At 41.2% G+C, this 16,509-nt stretch overlaps 1 protein-coding gene across 1 annotated transcript; it reads right to left on the bottom strand.

Moving 5' to 3' along the window:
- Nucleotides 1-2,087: 2,087 nt before the first annotated feature.
- zgc:158689 (uncharacterized protein LOC791177 homolog) lies at nt 2,088-14,872 on the bottom strand. Its single transcript, XM_040029894.1, has 15 exons — nt 14,375-14,872; nt 11,760-11,906; nt 11,574-11,649; nt 11,401-11,487; nt 10,770-10,831; nt 9,124-9,195; nt 8,706-8,843; nt 8,013-8,165; nt 7,429-7,605; nt 5,882-6,530; nt 5,584-5,791; nt 3,898-3,960; nt 3,354-3,522; nt 3,169-3,209; nt 2,088-2,735 (listed from the first exon to the last, which is right to left on the bottom strand). Exons 2-15 carry the CDS (start codon nt 11,805-11,807, stop codon nt 2,663-2,665), a joined length of 2,016 nt encoding a protein of 671 aa, XP_039885828.1. The 5' UTR covers nt 11,808-11,906; nt 14,375-14,872; the 3' UTR covers nt 2,088-2,662.
- Nucleotides 14,873-16,509: the final 1,637 nt, after the last annotated feature.

Below are 16,509 nucleotides of genomic sequence, written 5' to 3'. Positions count from 1 at the left end.
TCGCCTACGTTGTTCAGCTTTGATTTAAAGTGCAGGGGAACTACTAACCACTTCATTAGGTACACTGTGCTTGTGCCAGGTTGGATCCCCTTTTGCTTTCTTTCAGAGCTTTTGTGGCATAGTTTCAACAAGTTGCTGGAAATATTCCTCAGAAAACCTCACAGTTTCTATCATGGCCAGATAATATTCTTCAAATACCATATTGTCTAACTTGTGGTGGGCCTGTGCATACTGTAACCTTATTTTCCTCACAGGAGTGGCACCCAGTGTGGTCTTCTGCTGCCGTAGCTTCTAGGTTTGATGTCTTGTGGATACAGAGATGCTCTTCTACATACCTTGTAGTGGTTATTTGAGTTATTGTTGCCTGACTATCAGCTTAAAGGAGTCTGGCCATTTTCATGCAGAGAACTCATGCTCACTGGATATTTTCAGACCATCCTCTGTAAACCCCACAGATGGTTCCCAACAGATCAGCAGTTTGTGAAATGTACAGAGCACTGTGGTACCAACAGTCATGCCACGTTCAAAGTCCCTTAAATCATCTTTCTTCCCCATTCGGATGTTCGGTTTGAACTTCAGGAGGTCCTTTTGATCATGTCTGCGTTCCTAAATGTACTTAGTTGCTGACATGTGATTGGCTGATGAGATATTTGCACTAACAAGCACCTGAACAGGTGTACCATAAGTGGCAATGAGTGTAGGTTTGAAACTTAAATAACGTTATCTGTTCATTTTACATTATTGTTGTAACGCTCACATTTTTTAATGAGTTTAATCTCACATGCAATTCTTTCAGAACTCTCCTCCTTACTTTAAATGTATTTGTGACTAAATAATTTGCTTTTTAAAGGTTAAATTCAACTTGAATTAGTGACATTGTGTATCTAAACTCTGTACCAATTGTATCTCATTCTGTGTAAGTCACTCTGAGCTGAAGACTGAATTTCTCTACCAGCGGCTGTGCACTTTCCAGATGTTTGCTCTGTATTACCACAAAGCCCAAATGTTCTACCAAAGTGAAATTTTTACAAAGAAATCATAAATTCACACAATTTCTGGCACTATTTACATGCATTAAAAGCATTTTGCTGTCATCTTTATTAATGAAGCAACACTACACAAAGTGAGTACAATATATGCTGATAGATATTTTTTTCTACAAGCTTTTCAGGTGATATTATGAATCTAAAAGGTGCTAAAACATCAAAGTAACTTGAGGCAGTTAAACCAGGAACATGAACTGCTTCAGTTTGCACAGATTTCACTTTGTTAGAGGCAACAAAGAGGACAGAGCTACAAAAAATGACTTTGGATGTCTGTAGATTACCATGAACACTTGCTCAGACGTTGGTCAACTTCCTGTATACTTTCTTCATCACTTTCACGGATACAGTTTCTCAGTAAAAACCTAATCATCATCTGTCTTAGCATCCATACATCACTTTAAGATTCTGCTTAGTCTGACTGATGGACGTACAACTACAATTAAGCAGCCTAGCTGGTGAATAGCTTTGGGACTGAAAAGAAATCAAGAAGACATCAAATCCAAAGACTAAGCATGCAAATCTCTCACTCTTAAGACTTTGAACCCTCCACGACATCCTACTTTCAAACAAAACACTTCTTTCGGTGATACCACTATCCAAACATTCAACTACCAACTTTTACAGTTTGTGTCTGTGAAGTTTACGAGTTTTCTTTGTGTTGTCAGCGATGCTCTGTATTTAAAAAGAGGACAATTTTGATGATTTCACTCAGCGAGTGGATGGATCAACTCTAGATAATCAAATTTCAAGCAGAAAGCAATTTTTTAAGTCATCTACTCGCAACTGCTAACATGTAACTTTACAGCAGCAGAATGAATGGTGTTAAGTGGCACAACAGGATGTATCTGACAGACTTGTGCCTTCAAACAACATCGCTCATGTTCAGAAACTAAAACATGACATAAACATAAGTCATTGTGCCAGTTTCATTAATGTCAAGTAGCTCATCCAGACAATCACTGTGTTAAAATAAAATGAAAAAACAAAAACACACACACACACACTTTTAATACTTTTAAATGCTCACCTTCACCAGCACCAAGAAAATGCACCAGATCTGGCAGCTTTTCTAAAAAATATAATACTGTAATAGAGAAGGAGCCTGTCCTCTTCCCATAACACTTCATCATAGTCATTGTGCACAACCTGCTATTAGGATCCAGTCCCTAAATCAGCTGAACACAGAAAACATCTCTGAATATGGCACAAAAATAACCAAAAAGGGAGAAAAAAACCTCTTTAAAACAGTAAAAGAAACAACTGTATCTGTCATAATTCAAACTAAAGCATGTTAGTTATTCAGGACAAGCCGGACACAGTGTGACAAACATGAAGCTAAACATCTAAACATCTAGTTTTTATGTTAAAGCCAACACTTCACTAAAGCAGTTTCTCACATGTTACAATTGTCTCTTCTCCCCCAGCAACCTACAAATCCAGTCGGCTGTACTCATATTTATAACAGCCTTTATACATGAAACACACAGAATATTACATTTAAAAGTAGAACATTAACATTAGCCAGTGTGCTTCTTTCCAGGATTCAACCTGAGGTGCGATGTACTGATGAACCACAGAGGAACACTGCTGCTGCTGCTGCGGTGGGAATAAAAAGCTCACTCGATGATGGGAGCTGAGCGATCGTTGGTGACGGTTTTTCGGAGTCGGACATGTGAAAATGGATTGGGCCTGAAAGAAGGAAGCGATAAATATGTAACTTAAACTGGTGATTACATGGGCATGTGAAGAATTTAGGATCATACTTTTCTAAGTTAGACATGCTGTGATAGCAGCTCTACAGAGACATTGACACTGCAGGACTTAGTGCTCACTTCTGACTTGTTCATGCCTGCTATGGTTATTATTATGTTTTGGGCAGCTGATACTATTTTTTATGTGTCCACCATCAGATTGGACTCGTCACAGTCTTGCACTGATGCAAGTGCAAAAACAAACACAATATGAAAAAAATTTGATGTGCCAACCAAACATAAACAACCAGAATTAGGTGCACAAGTCTGAATTTATTCAGAGGTAGTTTATAGACTGTGTAGTATTTTCAGTGAATGGGCGATGACAAGTAAAAATGCTCAATTTCCTTTGATTAGCACCTGTAAGTTACCTGGTCGGTGAGGGAGGTGGGGAGGCCAACTCTGAGGTGATCTGTAAGTCAGTAGAGATGCGCGTCGGTATTTGTACTGAATTATTAGAAAGCAGAAGTATCTGCTACTTTAATAGTCAGGGTCAACTGTGAGGACGCCCTCACTCTAACCCTTGAGCTCCTCCCACAGGTTTCGTGTTTCTGACCTTGTTGCTGTCGGCCATGCTGTAGGGGCGCGGGCGGAAGGTGCTGACCCTCTGGGGAGGAAGGGAGCGTTCCTCCTCCGACTCAGGGGTGAGGGCTGGGAGACCCGGAGACCCTAGTTTGTCAAGTTGCCCGGTACTGGTGCTGTTAGCTCTAGATAAGAAGAGCGAGCTACAGGGAAGGTCACAGACAGAGAGGAACGAATACACAGTGGAAAAAAGATAAAGGAGACACAATGAGAGTAGGCAAATGTTGGTTTTTGTGTGAATCTATCAACAACTTTGTTGCTGTTGGAAAAAAGAGTAAGTTGAGAGAGGGTGGTGGGGATACTGAAGGCAGACAGGATGATTATGATGGCATGAAATGTGTATTTAGTGACTGAGAATACATGGATGGGAAAGTGGAGAGAGTCATAAAGGATTCAGCCTGAAAATGACTCCATCAAGTGTGAATCACCCAAAAAAAACTATGGAAGCATCATCACTAATGTCAGAGCTGTTAGCCTTCAGACCAACAGATTTCAGCAGTTGTTATTTGTTCGCTTACCTCTCGAGAAGATCCATCTTGGTATGATGTGGCTGAGTGTAAGAGAAAGGAAACCAGCCTTTCCTGTGAAAAAACATTTCACCGGTTGAATCAATAAAGTTGAAATTTAAAGAAACAAGAAATGTCAGAGACTGTGTGAAGAAAACTTAGTAAAGTAAGGGCATAATTTGGTACCAGAGAGAAGTTTTCTTTAATGTAGTATCGAAAAAGGAGCACGACGTTACTGGGAGCGATGTTGTAGAAAAGGCCACAGAAGACAGGACTGTTCATTTGCTCCGTTATTGACTGTCCTTTTAGTCACATTTACAATGTAGGCATGTGTAAAAATATTACTGTATAAGTATTCTATAAGAAAAAAGCAACGTTGTTTTCATTTGCTTTTTTATTCAAGTTAACTACAAAGCGAGATTAACATTTTCGTGAGCTATGTTGAGCGTAAAGTGAGAGTTTTCTGTGTCTTCAAAGGGGCTCTCATTTCACCTGATGAAATCACCATGGTAACTTATTTCTACAGTAAAGTTATAGCAGTGCAAATGGGAGCATGCATGCATTCATTTGGTGATGCAGAAATGTTGCTGTACTTTATTCTAATCTACTGCCAAGTCTCCTTTATACTGCTGGAATTGCAGCTACTAGAACACAGAACCCAAAGTAAGGACACCCATTTAAATTATTTGCACTTTAATCTCATTGGGATCTTCCTGGCTAAGTAAAGGTTTATATATATCATAAGTTACCATTACATAAAGGAGACATGTAAATCGCTTTAGTTTGTCAGAGATCAAAAACCTCTTTTTCAACTTTTAATTAGTATAAACGTATCGATTTTAAGGTGTTAACTCATGTTAGAAATGAACAACAACAATGAGACCGCACTGTGTAGTAAAATAATTAACTTGAATTAAAATGTTTATTTTACCAACTGTGCAATAAATCCCAGGATTAACATTTTTTTGCAACATTAATTTCTTGTCCTATTTGCAACAGTGTTGCATTAAACTCTATTCTATTTTTTCGTTTTTTTTATAGATTATATCACCATTTTATCATCATCAGCTGATACCGACTGGAGTAGGGGGCGCTCATAGGGATCATTTTGTGAGAATGTGAGCACACTCACAGCCTGAAGCAGAAGGCCTAACTCAAGATAAAAGACTGATAACCACCTGTTATCTACATCTGGTAAATTAGGTTTTGTCAAGCCAGCTAACCTATAACACTTTCCTCTTTGATTTTATTGCTACCGTAAAACTCTGTTCATTATATTTCTCGTTCTACATGAAATTGATTCTTTGTTTTAAATGCTAAATATACATTTTTAACATCAAAGAATCCAATGGTGCCAGCACTTGCATGCAACGATGGGCACTAGGGCTGGCAGAGCCTGTGTGGTCATTGGTTGCTTAATTAACCCATTTAGTTTTTTTTCAACCACCGAAAGGTTTGGTCATTTCCAAATTTAGCAGCTCTAATTCGGATTGGGAGACTAAATGAACAAAGTAAACATGGTGTGCTTGCTTTGTTTTATTTACAGAAACACAAGCTACCAGCTGGAGACAGTTTATAAATCCTTGTCTGACCTTATTTAATGCAGTCTTATTTTTTATTTTGAGCACAATAGTGACATTAAATGTTTTAAGGCCCCCTCAAAATATGAATCAGGATGAAAATATGGATAAACCATACCGTCCCGTTCGTTCATTTTGACCGTAGTGCCACCCATCTCTGGGCTCAGAGATGAGCAGAGTGATATTGTCACCAGGCAGGAAGTGCAGTAAGCATGCTCCTCCCACTGTGGTTCCTCCACTGCCATCTGATGTTCCAGGTGTGTGAGAAAACATGGCTTCCACACGTGTAGGTCCAGATAAAGGCATCATCCTGGGAAGACTCGAGCCTAGGTGGAGGAATAAAATAAGAAATGAGGAGTAAGTGTCGGGGAAGAAGACATCCAAAAAAGCAGCAGGTGAGCCAGATCATATCTCACCCTGAAAGCCTCCCAGCCTCATTTCACTGACAGGTCTCCTCGGCAGTGGAAGTGTTGCAGTGGCGCTCATCTCTGAGGTCTTCAGCAGCCATGGATTATGTGACGTAGATAAAGTGCTGCTCCCTCCTGGTTCCACCTGCTGGTGCAGCAGCTGCACTGGAGTCATGGCCCTAGAGAGCGGAGCGCTGTGGGGCAGAGGAGGGCTGTGAGGTGCACTGTGGGGGATGGGGAGGGTCATGCCCTGCGAGGAGCTGCTGGCCGGGGAGATCTGGCTGAGCGACATCACGGTGGAGGGGATGAGGCTCGGGGACAGGTTAGATGTGTTTGCGGCGAGGAGAAGCGAGGTCTGCTGGGCTGAGCTACTGGATGTGGTGGTGGGAGTAGATGGAGCCGGGCTGGCGCTGCCACTGGTGCTGCTGTCAGGGAGCGGGCTGGCTGAAGCACTGACAGGTGTGCTGCTGTGCTGAGGAGATGCTCCCTGCGATGAACCTCCAGCAGCTCCTCCGGTGGAGGGAGCAGAGAGGAATGTCTGGGTAGAGCCCTGAGGAGGACAGGTGTCACTCTGGGTGGAGGAGGGGAGCGAGCGCTGTTGCTGGGAGCGACTAGAGTCTCCGTTTAACAGAGGAGGGACTTCTTGAACAGAGAGCCTCTGAAAATCAAGAACAGATCACAGTAACTACCAGACAATACGGGCCATTGTTAAAATTCTGATGTCCTGAATGACTTATTAAACTGTGAGCTGCCAAATATCCTAAGCTCTTCAACTTAGTTTGTAAGTGATGACAAACAAAACCCGATGCGGCACCATGCAGGATGTTTCAATCCCTCACAGTGACTTCTTTTAATTTGTCTTTTTCAAAATTAGCTTAAAAAATGTTAGCACCAGAATCCCTTGAGTTAAGTTGAGAGGAATGATCGCATGATTGTCGTGCAGACCCCTACAGATTCACAGAGAAACTTTTTCCATTACAAGTGAAAAACTGGATTCTTCTGGGTCCAAAAGGAGGAGTTAAATCTGCTTTTTGTAATGTTCAGAGAAAAAGAGGATGAGGACAGAAGCCTCTACATACGCAGAGGTGCTGATAACAGTTTCTCTGTAGCTGATACCGCTGCTGTTTGATGATGTCTGAGGCAACTCTAAAAACCTTCTGGGTGTTCAGAAGCAGAATGAGTCCATCGTCCCATCATCAGTAGTCACATCATCACAAACACCAGTGACACAGTTTAACAGTGTAACCAGTGGTTTGCAGCATGTTATAAACCCTCTGGACTTCCATTTGTGAAGGCTCGATTACTGACAATGATGGGCCCATCTCCTTGAGAGTGTTATTGACTTAGCTAAAGTTGTAAAAGGCTTTTTCCTATTGTCCAGAAACTTACAGACCTAAGTGTAATGAGCTAACAAAGAAGATCCTCACAACAAAACCTTACATGTCTAATATTATAAGGGCAGAGGATGATTTTTAGCCACAGTAAGGTCTGCATAAACTGGGTTGTTGGGCGTGACTTTGGATTTAACACACACTTGTACTAAAACATGATCTGACCTGCTCGGGCTGAGCGGTGCCAAGCTTGGTGTGACGAAGGACCTCAGCTATCCCAGCAGCCCCTGGGCTTTGAGGCGCAGTGTGGCGCAGCAGGTTCAGAGCACGCTCCGGGAGCTTTGTTGGCTGAGAGCACGACTGCTGCCAAGATGACAGTTTCTGGGATAAAAGCTCTCTCACCTGGATTACATTCAACAGCAGAAAAACAAAGGATAAGACATTTATAACATTAATCTTACTGCATTTATTTTTACTGCAAACTAATCTCTTTATCAGCTCTTGCCTTTCAGCTTCTTCAGAAACGAGATATACAGTTTCATCATTAAATCATTTCTGGAACAACACGCATGCTCAGTTAACAAGACTGAGCACCAGTACATGTTCTTGGATCTGGTGAATATTTGCAGCATGATTTGTTGTTTATTTCAATGACAGAAATTATCTGCTGACTTAAGATGTATAGCAGCGAGAAAGAAGCTCTATCACACTGATCAAACACACACACGGCTGTCAGGAGTAAATTGTTAGTTTTCACTGGATTCGATGAAAGGAAACATTCACAAACTTAACACGTGTGAGCTTATCACCTTGGAGTGGTAGTTAATGAGCAGTTTGGTGACACAGCACTGTCTGTCCACCAGGAAGCAGTAGCGTCTCCTCTCCTCGGTGAGAGCGGACTTGTAACCTGAGGCCACCAGCGTGTCCAGCTCGCCTTGGCGACGGCTCATCAGCTCCACGAACTGAAGGAAAAGCCCAAAATTTCAAACCTGCAAAGCTGAACATTCGTTAATGCACGCGCACACCTGCATTTATCGTTGCTCACACGGCGCTCAAAGATAATGTGACCTTTAATACACTGTGTAAAGATGGGAATAACAAAGAGCCTGAAGGAGTACCTTACATCACATCCTGTCTGTTGCCCAGTGATAACAAAATGCAAGTGATAAAACAGCCTCCTTGGCTCAGTGACCTTTCCTTCTTATGTATTTTTGGTCTTTCATTTTCGTAATTCTCCAAATCTGCTGACCCTCTTATATCACTGATATTTTCTTTCCTTCCTGCTTGTTTTTCTGACAAATCAGCTGAACCAGATTGTTCTTTAATCTTATTCACGCTGGCCTAGTTGTCACACAAATGCACACACAGCTCTCCTTTTTAATCTGCTGTAATGCTGACTGAGATGTTTAGAAGAAGGATTTCTGAAATGAAAGAGGCCAAAGTGTTTTTCGTGCTCTTTTTTTAACATTACTAAAGATGATGAGATGTTAAACCTCTGTTACCTGCATCTCTCTGTCACCGTATTTGTTGGGGTGACGGCTGCCTTGGCTCTTCCTGCGGAGTTTCTTCAGCTGGGACTGACAGCGCTCGATTGACTCGGTTTTAGACCGTCGCTCGCTCTGATACTTTTTGAGGGTGGCCTGAGAGGAAAGTCAAGGATTTGATCAAAATTGCATTTTATATTTAAGTAGAGATTTAACAAAACCCATTCATTCATTTTACTTTATTTTATCAAGATTTCTGGCATCTTTGTTGCAACATGTAACGTTTTCTTTCTTTACTTTCTATGTCAATCAAAGGCAAATAAAGAATAAGATCCCACATATCTTAAAAGTAGAATAAATGCACTTTAGTTAATTACCTAAGTTAGTCACTTTTAATAGTAATATACTGTATACTGTAGTCGGTGTGTGGACTTACCGTGAGGTATTTGATGTCCAGCTCCAGCTTCTGCTCCAACTGGGCGAGCAGCTCGGAGTGAAACAGCTTTAACTGTTAGTGACATAAGTAAATGAGTCTTGTCAAACATTTAAAGTTCACTGATATATCAGAATGTGTGTCACATTTCCCTGCACTGGAGAGCTCGCGACTGATACCCTCTGAATCAGAGAGCAACTTTAATATATTTAATAAAGCCACAGAACAAGTTTAATCTTCATCATTAAATTACAGACCCTCAAAGTATATGGGTTTCTAATTTTTTTATTCATGTTATTTTTACCTGCATTTTTCATCCCTTATAACTCCATATGTTCATGAAAGGGACACTTTTTAAAAACCACCAACACCCATGACAAAAGCCAAAATCTTGGTTTTAGACATTGAGTTTTTATATCTTTTATATCTAACTTATCCTAGTTTCCTGTAGAGCAGGTATCCCAAACGCCTTTAATATTGTGGGCCGGACCAGTGCAACTCCCCTTTCTGTCAGTGTAAAAGAAGTTTGATTACACACTTAATCCCTGAAATACATTAAGCTAAGAAAAAGAAGTACGATTTCAACAGAGAGTCTAAGATTCATTTCTATATGATAAAGAAATGCTGCTGTAGTAACAAAAAAAGGTCAGCATGACTCTTTAAGAGCAAAATGTGCAGAATACAATGTGCACTTTTTTTTTTTAAAACTGCTGACTTTTCTGTTGTTTAAATGTTTATTTACTACTTATTTTCTTCTGGGTAGCATGAATGGCCATGAGGGAGGTCTTTATCAGTACGAAAAGCTGTAACAAAATACAATTAAAAGTCTAAAATCTGTGTCTGATCCTTCTGATTTTTCAAAGCTGTTCAAAGCCATTGGAGTCTTTGCCGGGCTGACTTTGTTCCCCGGACCTTATGTTTGACACCCCTGTGTACAGCAACAAGCACTCATGCCCTGGATGTTTTCATCTTTAAAAAAAATTATTTTTTTTAGATCTTTTACTATAGAAAGGTTTCATGGGTCATATAAAATATGAGTGAGGTGACTGGTCAAAAAACACATTTATTTACCTACATTTTAATACCAGGCTCGTCCTTTTTTCGTCTGTGTACACATTTAGTAATATAGTCATGGTTTAATATTTTCCAATAGCTCACACCTTGACATGGAGAAACAAAACCGTTGTTCACATATTTTATGTGATACCTTGGACCAGGCGTGGGCAATTAATTTTCCCCAGGGGCCACATGAGGAAATTTGACTGTTGTGGAGGGCTGCACCAATTAGCTGAACTCAAGCTTAATATTAGCTTTATCTGTTTATAAGCTTACTGCACACACCAGGGCCTGGATCACATATGGCTCTTGCATGGCTTCATTAAGTATAATAAAGTTCTTTTACATTAAAAAATCGGCTGATTCTCAGAGGATCTTTCTCAGATATGATTCTGTTCATACGGACAAACCTGGCAGCAGATTTATTAAAGCAAAGCCTGCCAAGAATGAGATTTTAGACAAGCTGTTTTTTCACTTTCTGGACCCTTATTTATGTTTGATTCACTTCAAACACACAATTTTTAAAAGCTTGTTATAAATGAAACACTTGCCTATCAAGGCATCATTATTTGAGCATGCTGATGGCCTCTTACCACATCTTCCAGCTGCACCTGAATCTGTCTGTGGACCTCGGCCATCTGAAACAGGGTGTCTCCTGTGAGGAGCAGCACAGCAGTGAAGGCAACATGTTACTTAAACAGAAAAACACTTTGCTGGATTTATTTGTGTCACCTTTACCCCCTGCAGCAGTATCCATGCGCTTATAATAGCCCCTCACAGTATAAACATGTATAAATATGCACAACAACCCCAACAAAGCAGAGAAATGTGCTGAAAGTCGCTGCTTCTGATTCACAGTGGCGGTCAGCTGTGAGTGCTTCCGTCGGTCACACAGTGCTGTAGTATGTGGTGGCTGGCATCTCGCCCTCCGACACTCCTGCCTGCCTCCCCCGCTGCTTTCAGCATTACAATGAGATCATGTGGTGTTGTTAATCTCCCAACAATGGCTCTACTCTCTCCCCGTCCCTCTGTTCTCTGCCTTTCTCTCTCTTTACATTTCCTCATCCCCTCTTGTCTTCATCTCCTCTCTGACCAGCACATGTGGTCGACTCACAGACTATTTCCCACTTCTCACCAGCTGCCACATTAACTCTATGAATTCTATTAGCTCTAAAGCCAATTCAATTCAAACCCTTGCCTCTCTGCCACTCTACGCCCACTCACCGAGCTCCTTGGAGCCTTGGCTGTCGCTCGCCAGCTCTCCGAGTTTCACAAGAGCATCGAAGTATCCTTTGGCAGCTATGGTCACTCCTGAGGAAGTGAAAAAATGATTACATATGGAGCTGCGAGGATAAATCAAAGTTCAGCAGGACCTGAGTCACTGTGTCCTCACCAACCTGTCAGAGCTTTCTCATAGTGTTTCCCCATGGTCACAAAGTTCTTCAGACTGGGGTTGAAATGGTCCAGAATCCCCTGTTGGCAACAGTGCATATAAATTCATAAAGTGCTTCCACATTTCTGATTATCACACAGTGTGTGTGGAGTCACTATTAGGATGAGCCGGACAGACATGGGATTTTTACCTTGTAGACATTTTCAGTCATCTTGTTGACCTCTTCGGTTCGAGACATTTTTTTCTTCTCTTGTGTGTCCGCTTTGGCCGTGTGTGATCGTGGTGTGATTTTGACCCGCTGCTCACGTCTCTAAGCTTCACACAAGATCCCGATATCCTAAAAAAAAAAAAAAAAAGCAGATAAAGATAAATACACTTATATTTCATCACAATCGCAAACAAAACCAGGAGCTTTTACCTTTACCTGCAAAGGAGAGACGTTAAAGATTTTTGTCTGATTATGCCAAACCAGTATTTACTTCTTTTCTTTGTCCTAATTGATACTAAGCTGAAGATATTTGGGTTTGGGGCTGATAATTAGAGAAAAATGTTAATTTAAAGACTCCACACTAGCTCATTTTCACATAGAAATCAGTGGTTAGCTTCAGATGCATTCACACTACTGGAAACACAGTGCTTGGTTTTTGGTGGATGAGCAGCCTGTGAGGGTGCAGGACGCTGCACTCTTGCTGTTCAGACCCCCTTTGCAGTTAAAGTCTGGCAGGTTAAAGACCATAAAAGTTCAGGCCTGAAGTGCAAATCCAGGTCAGCTCGTTTTCCTTACACAGATTTTAATGCCTCCATAAAATCTTGAATTCCTGTGTCATGTTTAGTTAAGCTCACATTCTTCATTCTGATTTTTCAGTTAAAAGACATAAAGTTAAAGAACTTTTACTTTTAAAAAGGCTTGAAAATGAACAACAACACATCCACATTGTGTTCTCCATGTTTACTAGAATATTCAGGCTTTTTCATAACTGAGCAGCCCGACTTTATAGGCAAACCACTCAGAGATGGACCCGTACCGATGTTTGGCCTGTACCTACATTTAACAGACAAAGAATACAGCAGTAACTTTTTAAGTCTTTAAGTTCTTCATCACACTAAATTAGAGCATCTGGCCAGTGCAAAATTGATGTGACACAAAAGATAAACTTCAGCCACTGACATCAGTAAAGGTCAACTTATTTCCAGATTGGCTGATTGTATTCTAAAAAGCTGATATAAGCCGATACCCATCAAATTAAATGGTGAACTCACTGAAGCCAATAAGTGTTATTTTACGAGATTTGGAGAAGCTCCAGAACATGAAGCATAAAATCCCAAAACTTCACAGTAAAGGGAAGTCTTTTATTTAAGCGTTTGGTGCTATTTGGACTAAAAGTGTGTGATTTAAGTGAGCAAGCAGACTTTTAAGGCCACTGCACCACGGCAACAAGCGTGGAGGATCATCTTGGGTTTCGTCTGAGGGAAGCGGTGTTATTTCCACATGGGTCCCGCCTGTGCTCCAGCTGCCAGTTTCTACATTATCGCTTCACAGCATTACAGCCCAAATATTTCTCCTAGATTTGCACTCAGGACCAGTTACAGCAGTTCAGATAAGAACAATGGGCTCCTCCAGTCTGAGTCACAGGTGTCAGAGCTCTGAACAAACACGCGACAACAGTGTTTCCTTGGCAGAGAGGAGCACTAACGGAGGGGGGATTTCTCAGGGGGCTCAAAAGATTTCCAGTCTGGATTTGGTGGCAAAAGACTCACTCCACTTCTTTTTTCCTATGCAGCCCCTCTTTGTTTTCACGATGTGATTACAGAGAAAACGTTGACCCAGTTCAACTAATAGTGTATGACACAAAGAAAACATATCCAGGCTCTTGCTCATTAGGGCCACCCGGGTGTAGTCTCAGGCTAGTTGGGGGGTGGTGGTGATAGTGTGTTGTTGTGCAAGAGAAAGACAGAGAGATGGGAACTTGCTTTCTTTTGCCTTTTCTAATTTAGTTTGCACATTCTTCTTCAGAAGCATTTCATGTGCATGTTGTAGCATGGTGAGTTTTAGTTCCAACAAATAAAGTGCTGTTTGTCTCAGGATGCAACAGGAAAAGTCTGCAGGTGGTTGGGGAACTGATACAGAAGGTGCATTCATGTGGTTTAGCCTCTTTAAATTCCTTTGGACGCAAACACTTAAAGCAGCAAATAAATAAATAAAGCGGTGTAGTCAATCACCATCAGTTTCTCTGAAGTCATTAATAAAAGGAAAAAAACAACTTATTTTAACATTTGGTGGGTTTAGGACAAAATTGAGCATTAAGAAGTTTTGATTGGTATTTTATAACATTTTATAGTTACAAACCTCATGTCATCACCAAAACTTCAGGAATGAACTCAGTTTTGTTTGTTTTTAGGGTGAAACGCTGGAAGACGGTCATGCATTTATGCCCCGAGATTTCTCTTAACAGCAGTTAATGCCGCAGCTTAAGCGGCACTCCATACTCCAGTGCCACATTAACCTTTTTCTTCCACACCATCTCCTCTCATTTCAACAGCCACATCAAAGGCAGGAGCCTTTTGAATCAGTAAAGCACAGGCAGATTCCCATAACTGCAAAGAGAAATTTATACAAACTGTGTTTAAACTACAAATATGAACAAATCGGTTGCACAGTGGAGTTTCACCCCCCCTCCCAAAGTTTAACAAAAGCACTTTGTTGCCAGTACCAGTAACAGTAACAGCTACCTGTTGATCTCTCAGCTTCATCTGTGTAACAGTAACAAATAATTCAGCTACTTAAATTAAAAAAAAGTTACATACCTTTTCTGGGCTCATTGTTGGAAACGATAAAGGCTTCCTCCGTGTCTTTGAGTGTTTAATGAACAGTTTTACACCCCCTCTTTTCTTCCTATTAGGCTACTTTCCCTCTCCGTTAGTTAGTGGGGGGTTGTTTCATCCAGCAGAGCACTAAATCTCAGCTCCCCTCCACCCCTTTTCACATGCCCCTCTCTCTTGTTGCCTCCCTCTCTCTCTCTCTCTCTCTCTCTCTCTCTCTCTCTCTCTCTCTCTCACACACACAGTTTCCCACTCTCCCCTCTCTGCCTCCCTTTACTCTCAGGAATCGGGGTCAGATATTCAGTGCCGTTCAGTACCTTTCCTCATTACTGAGCCGATTACAGACATGCCTTCACGCACGCAAAAACCGTCCAGAAAACCACCGCCAACACCAGTACACCCAGCTCCCTGCCGTTGGAAACCAGAGTCAGCCTCCCATTCTGTATCAGCCTCTCTCTGTCTCACTCTCTCACTGGGGAAGAATAACAATGAGCTAACGGGACCTCGGCTGAATAGCAGCAGGAGGAGAATAATGACTTGAACTTTTTGAGCCAAAGACAGAGCAGCACAGACAGGCCCTATCACCGGCCTGCATGCACCCGGCCCATCACACATTCCTGCTCCCCATTCTCAGAGGGAGGAAGAGAAGAGGAGGAGGAGGCCCGGCATGGACACAGCAGGCCTTTCATTTACTGCAACAAACTGAACAAAAGCTTAAGGGTTAATATAAGAAGTGAAAGTGCTGCATAGCATTTAAAAAATGGTGTAAGAGAGTTTAAGGTGAGTGACTTCTGCAGAGAAGTAAAATCTTACAGTACAGCACTTACAGAAGGACTTTAAAAATAATGGGCCCCCACTAAAACCCATCAGACACTGCTAAAAGAAATCTGACGTGTTTTTAATGTGATGCTTTTCATGCATTTTTTTTACAAATTCTTCTCATTTAATTTACTTAGTGTAAATGTTATTTTCTGACATAATTGTGATAAATTAATACGCTGTTCAAATAAACAAAGGGAACACAAAATCAGAAACTATGGTGAATCCGTTTCACCTGCTTTGGTTCAAATCCAACTGATAACAGTCGAACTGGAGAAGCGACAACAAGACAACAAAAACTGTCGCTGGTGTCCATGTCCCTGCTGGTAGGGTGAGACAGTACCTGCAGACTGTTCAGGTTGGACAGGTAAGCCAGCTCCTGCAGCATTGTGCATCCGTAAGTTTTCCCGTGTCCCTCTGCACAGTCTCAAGAATAAGGATGAGATACAAGAAGATGTTGCTTGAGGAGAGCTGGACAGGGCCGTAGAAGGGCGTTAAACCAGCAGCAGGAGTGAGTGGAGGAACAGAGCCCTACAAAGTGACCTCCAGCTACATACTTTCACAGGGTTCTGTTAAAAACAGACTCCATGATGGGACCTGTGCTCACAGCCCACTCAAAGCTTGATTGGCATTTGCCAGAAAACACCAGAACTGGCAGGAACTCACACTGTGCTCTCTAAACAGAGAAAGCAGGTTCATACTGAGCACATGCGACAGATAGCACAGGGACTCTAGGCTTAACCTAACTGGGCAGATTGATTCCCTGAAGTCTGACAAACTTTGTGTTATATACCTATGATCAAATATTCCCTTAATTTCTTTGAGCAGCATATAAAATTTAGGCGGCCAAAACACACAACAAATTGAATCAAACTGTGTAATTTGATTCCCAAGCCTCCAAACTCACCATCTGATAAATTTGCCTAAATAACAAAGACATGAAAAACATGCTTTAGTTCCTTGCTTGAGTTAAGCTGTGAATGTTTTATAAAGTCGTGTTGGTGTAAAGATGAAAATGATACCCACCCCAGATCAGTTTGCACTGAACCATTTCCCTTTTATGTGGAAGTATCAGACAGAGTGTAATGAATGTTAATCCACATCAGTTTTAATCACTTTTTGATTATGCTTTAAATTTTATACACATTTTTCTGAAACCACTGAAAATGTTTCTTCATGCAACAAGCTGCTTGTCTTTTGAAAACAAGCAGGGAGAAAAAAAAAAAGCTTTTTATTTGGAATGATTATTGGAAAAGTTTACGTTCACAAGCATTTAAAATTGACTTTGTATGTGTATCTGT

The sequence above is a fragment of the Simochromis diagramma genome, unplaced genomic scaffold (genome assembly GCF_900408965.1).
Source record: "Simochromis diagramma unplaced genomic scaffold, fSimDia1.1 OVJJ01000361.1, whole genome shotgun sequence".
Taxonomy (NCBI): Eukaryota; Metazoa; Chordata; class Actinopteri; order Cichliformes; family Cichlidae; genus Simochromis; species Simochromis diagramma.
The sequence above is the reverse complement of the archived record's forward strand: the minus strand, read 5'-3'. Positions and strand labels throughout refer to the sequence as shown.

Bases quoted from the DNA above. Each gene is read 5' to 3' on its own strand.
- zgc:158689 (XM_040029894.1), bottom strand. From the start codon at position 11,807: ATGTCTCGAACCGAAGAGGTCAACAAGATGACTGAAAATGTCTACAAG. The intron at 11,488-11,573 runs GTTGGTGAGGAC...TCACTTCCTCAG, and splicing joins CTATGAGAAAGCTCTGACAG to GAGTGACCATAGCTGCCAAA. The intron at 8,844-9,123 runs GTAAGTCCACAC...CTTTCCTCTCAG, and splicing joins TGGACATCAAATACCTCACG to GCCACCCTCAAAAAGTATCA.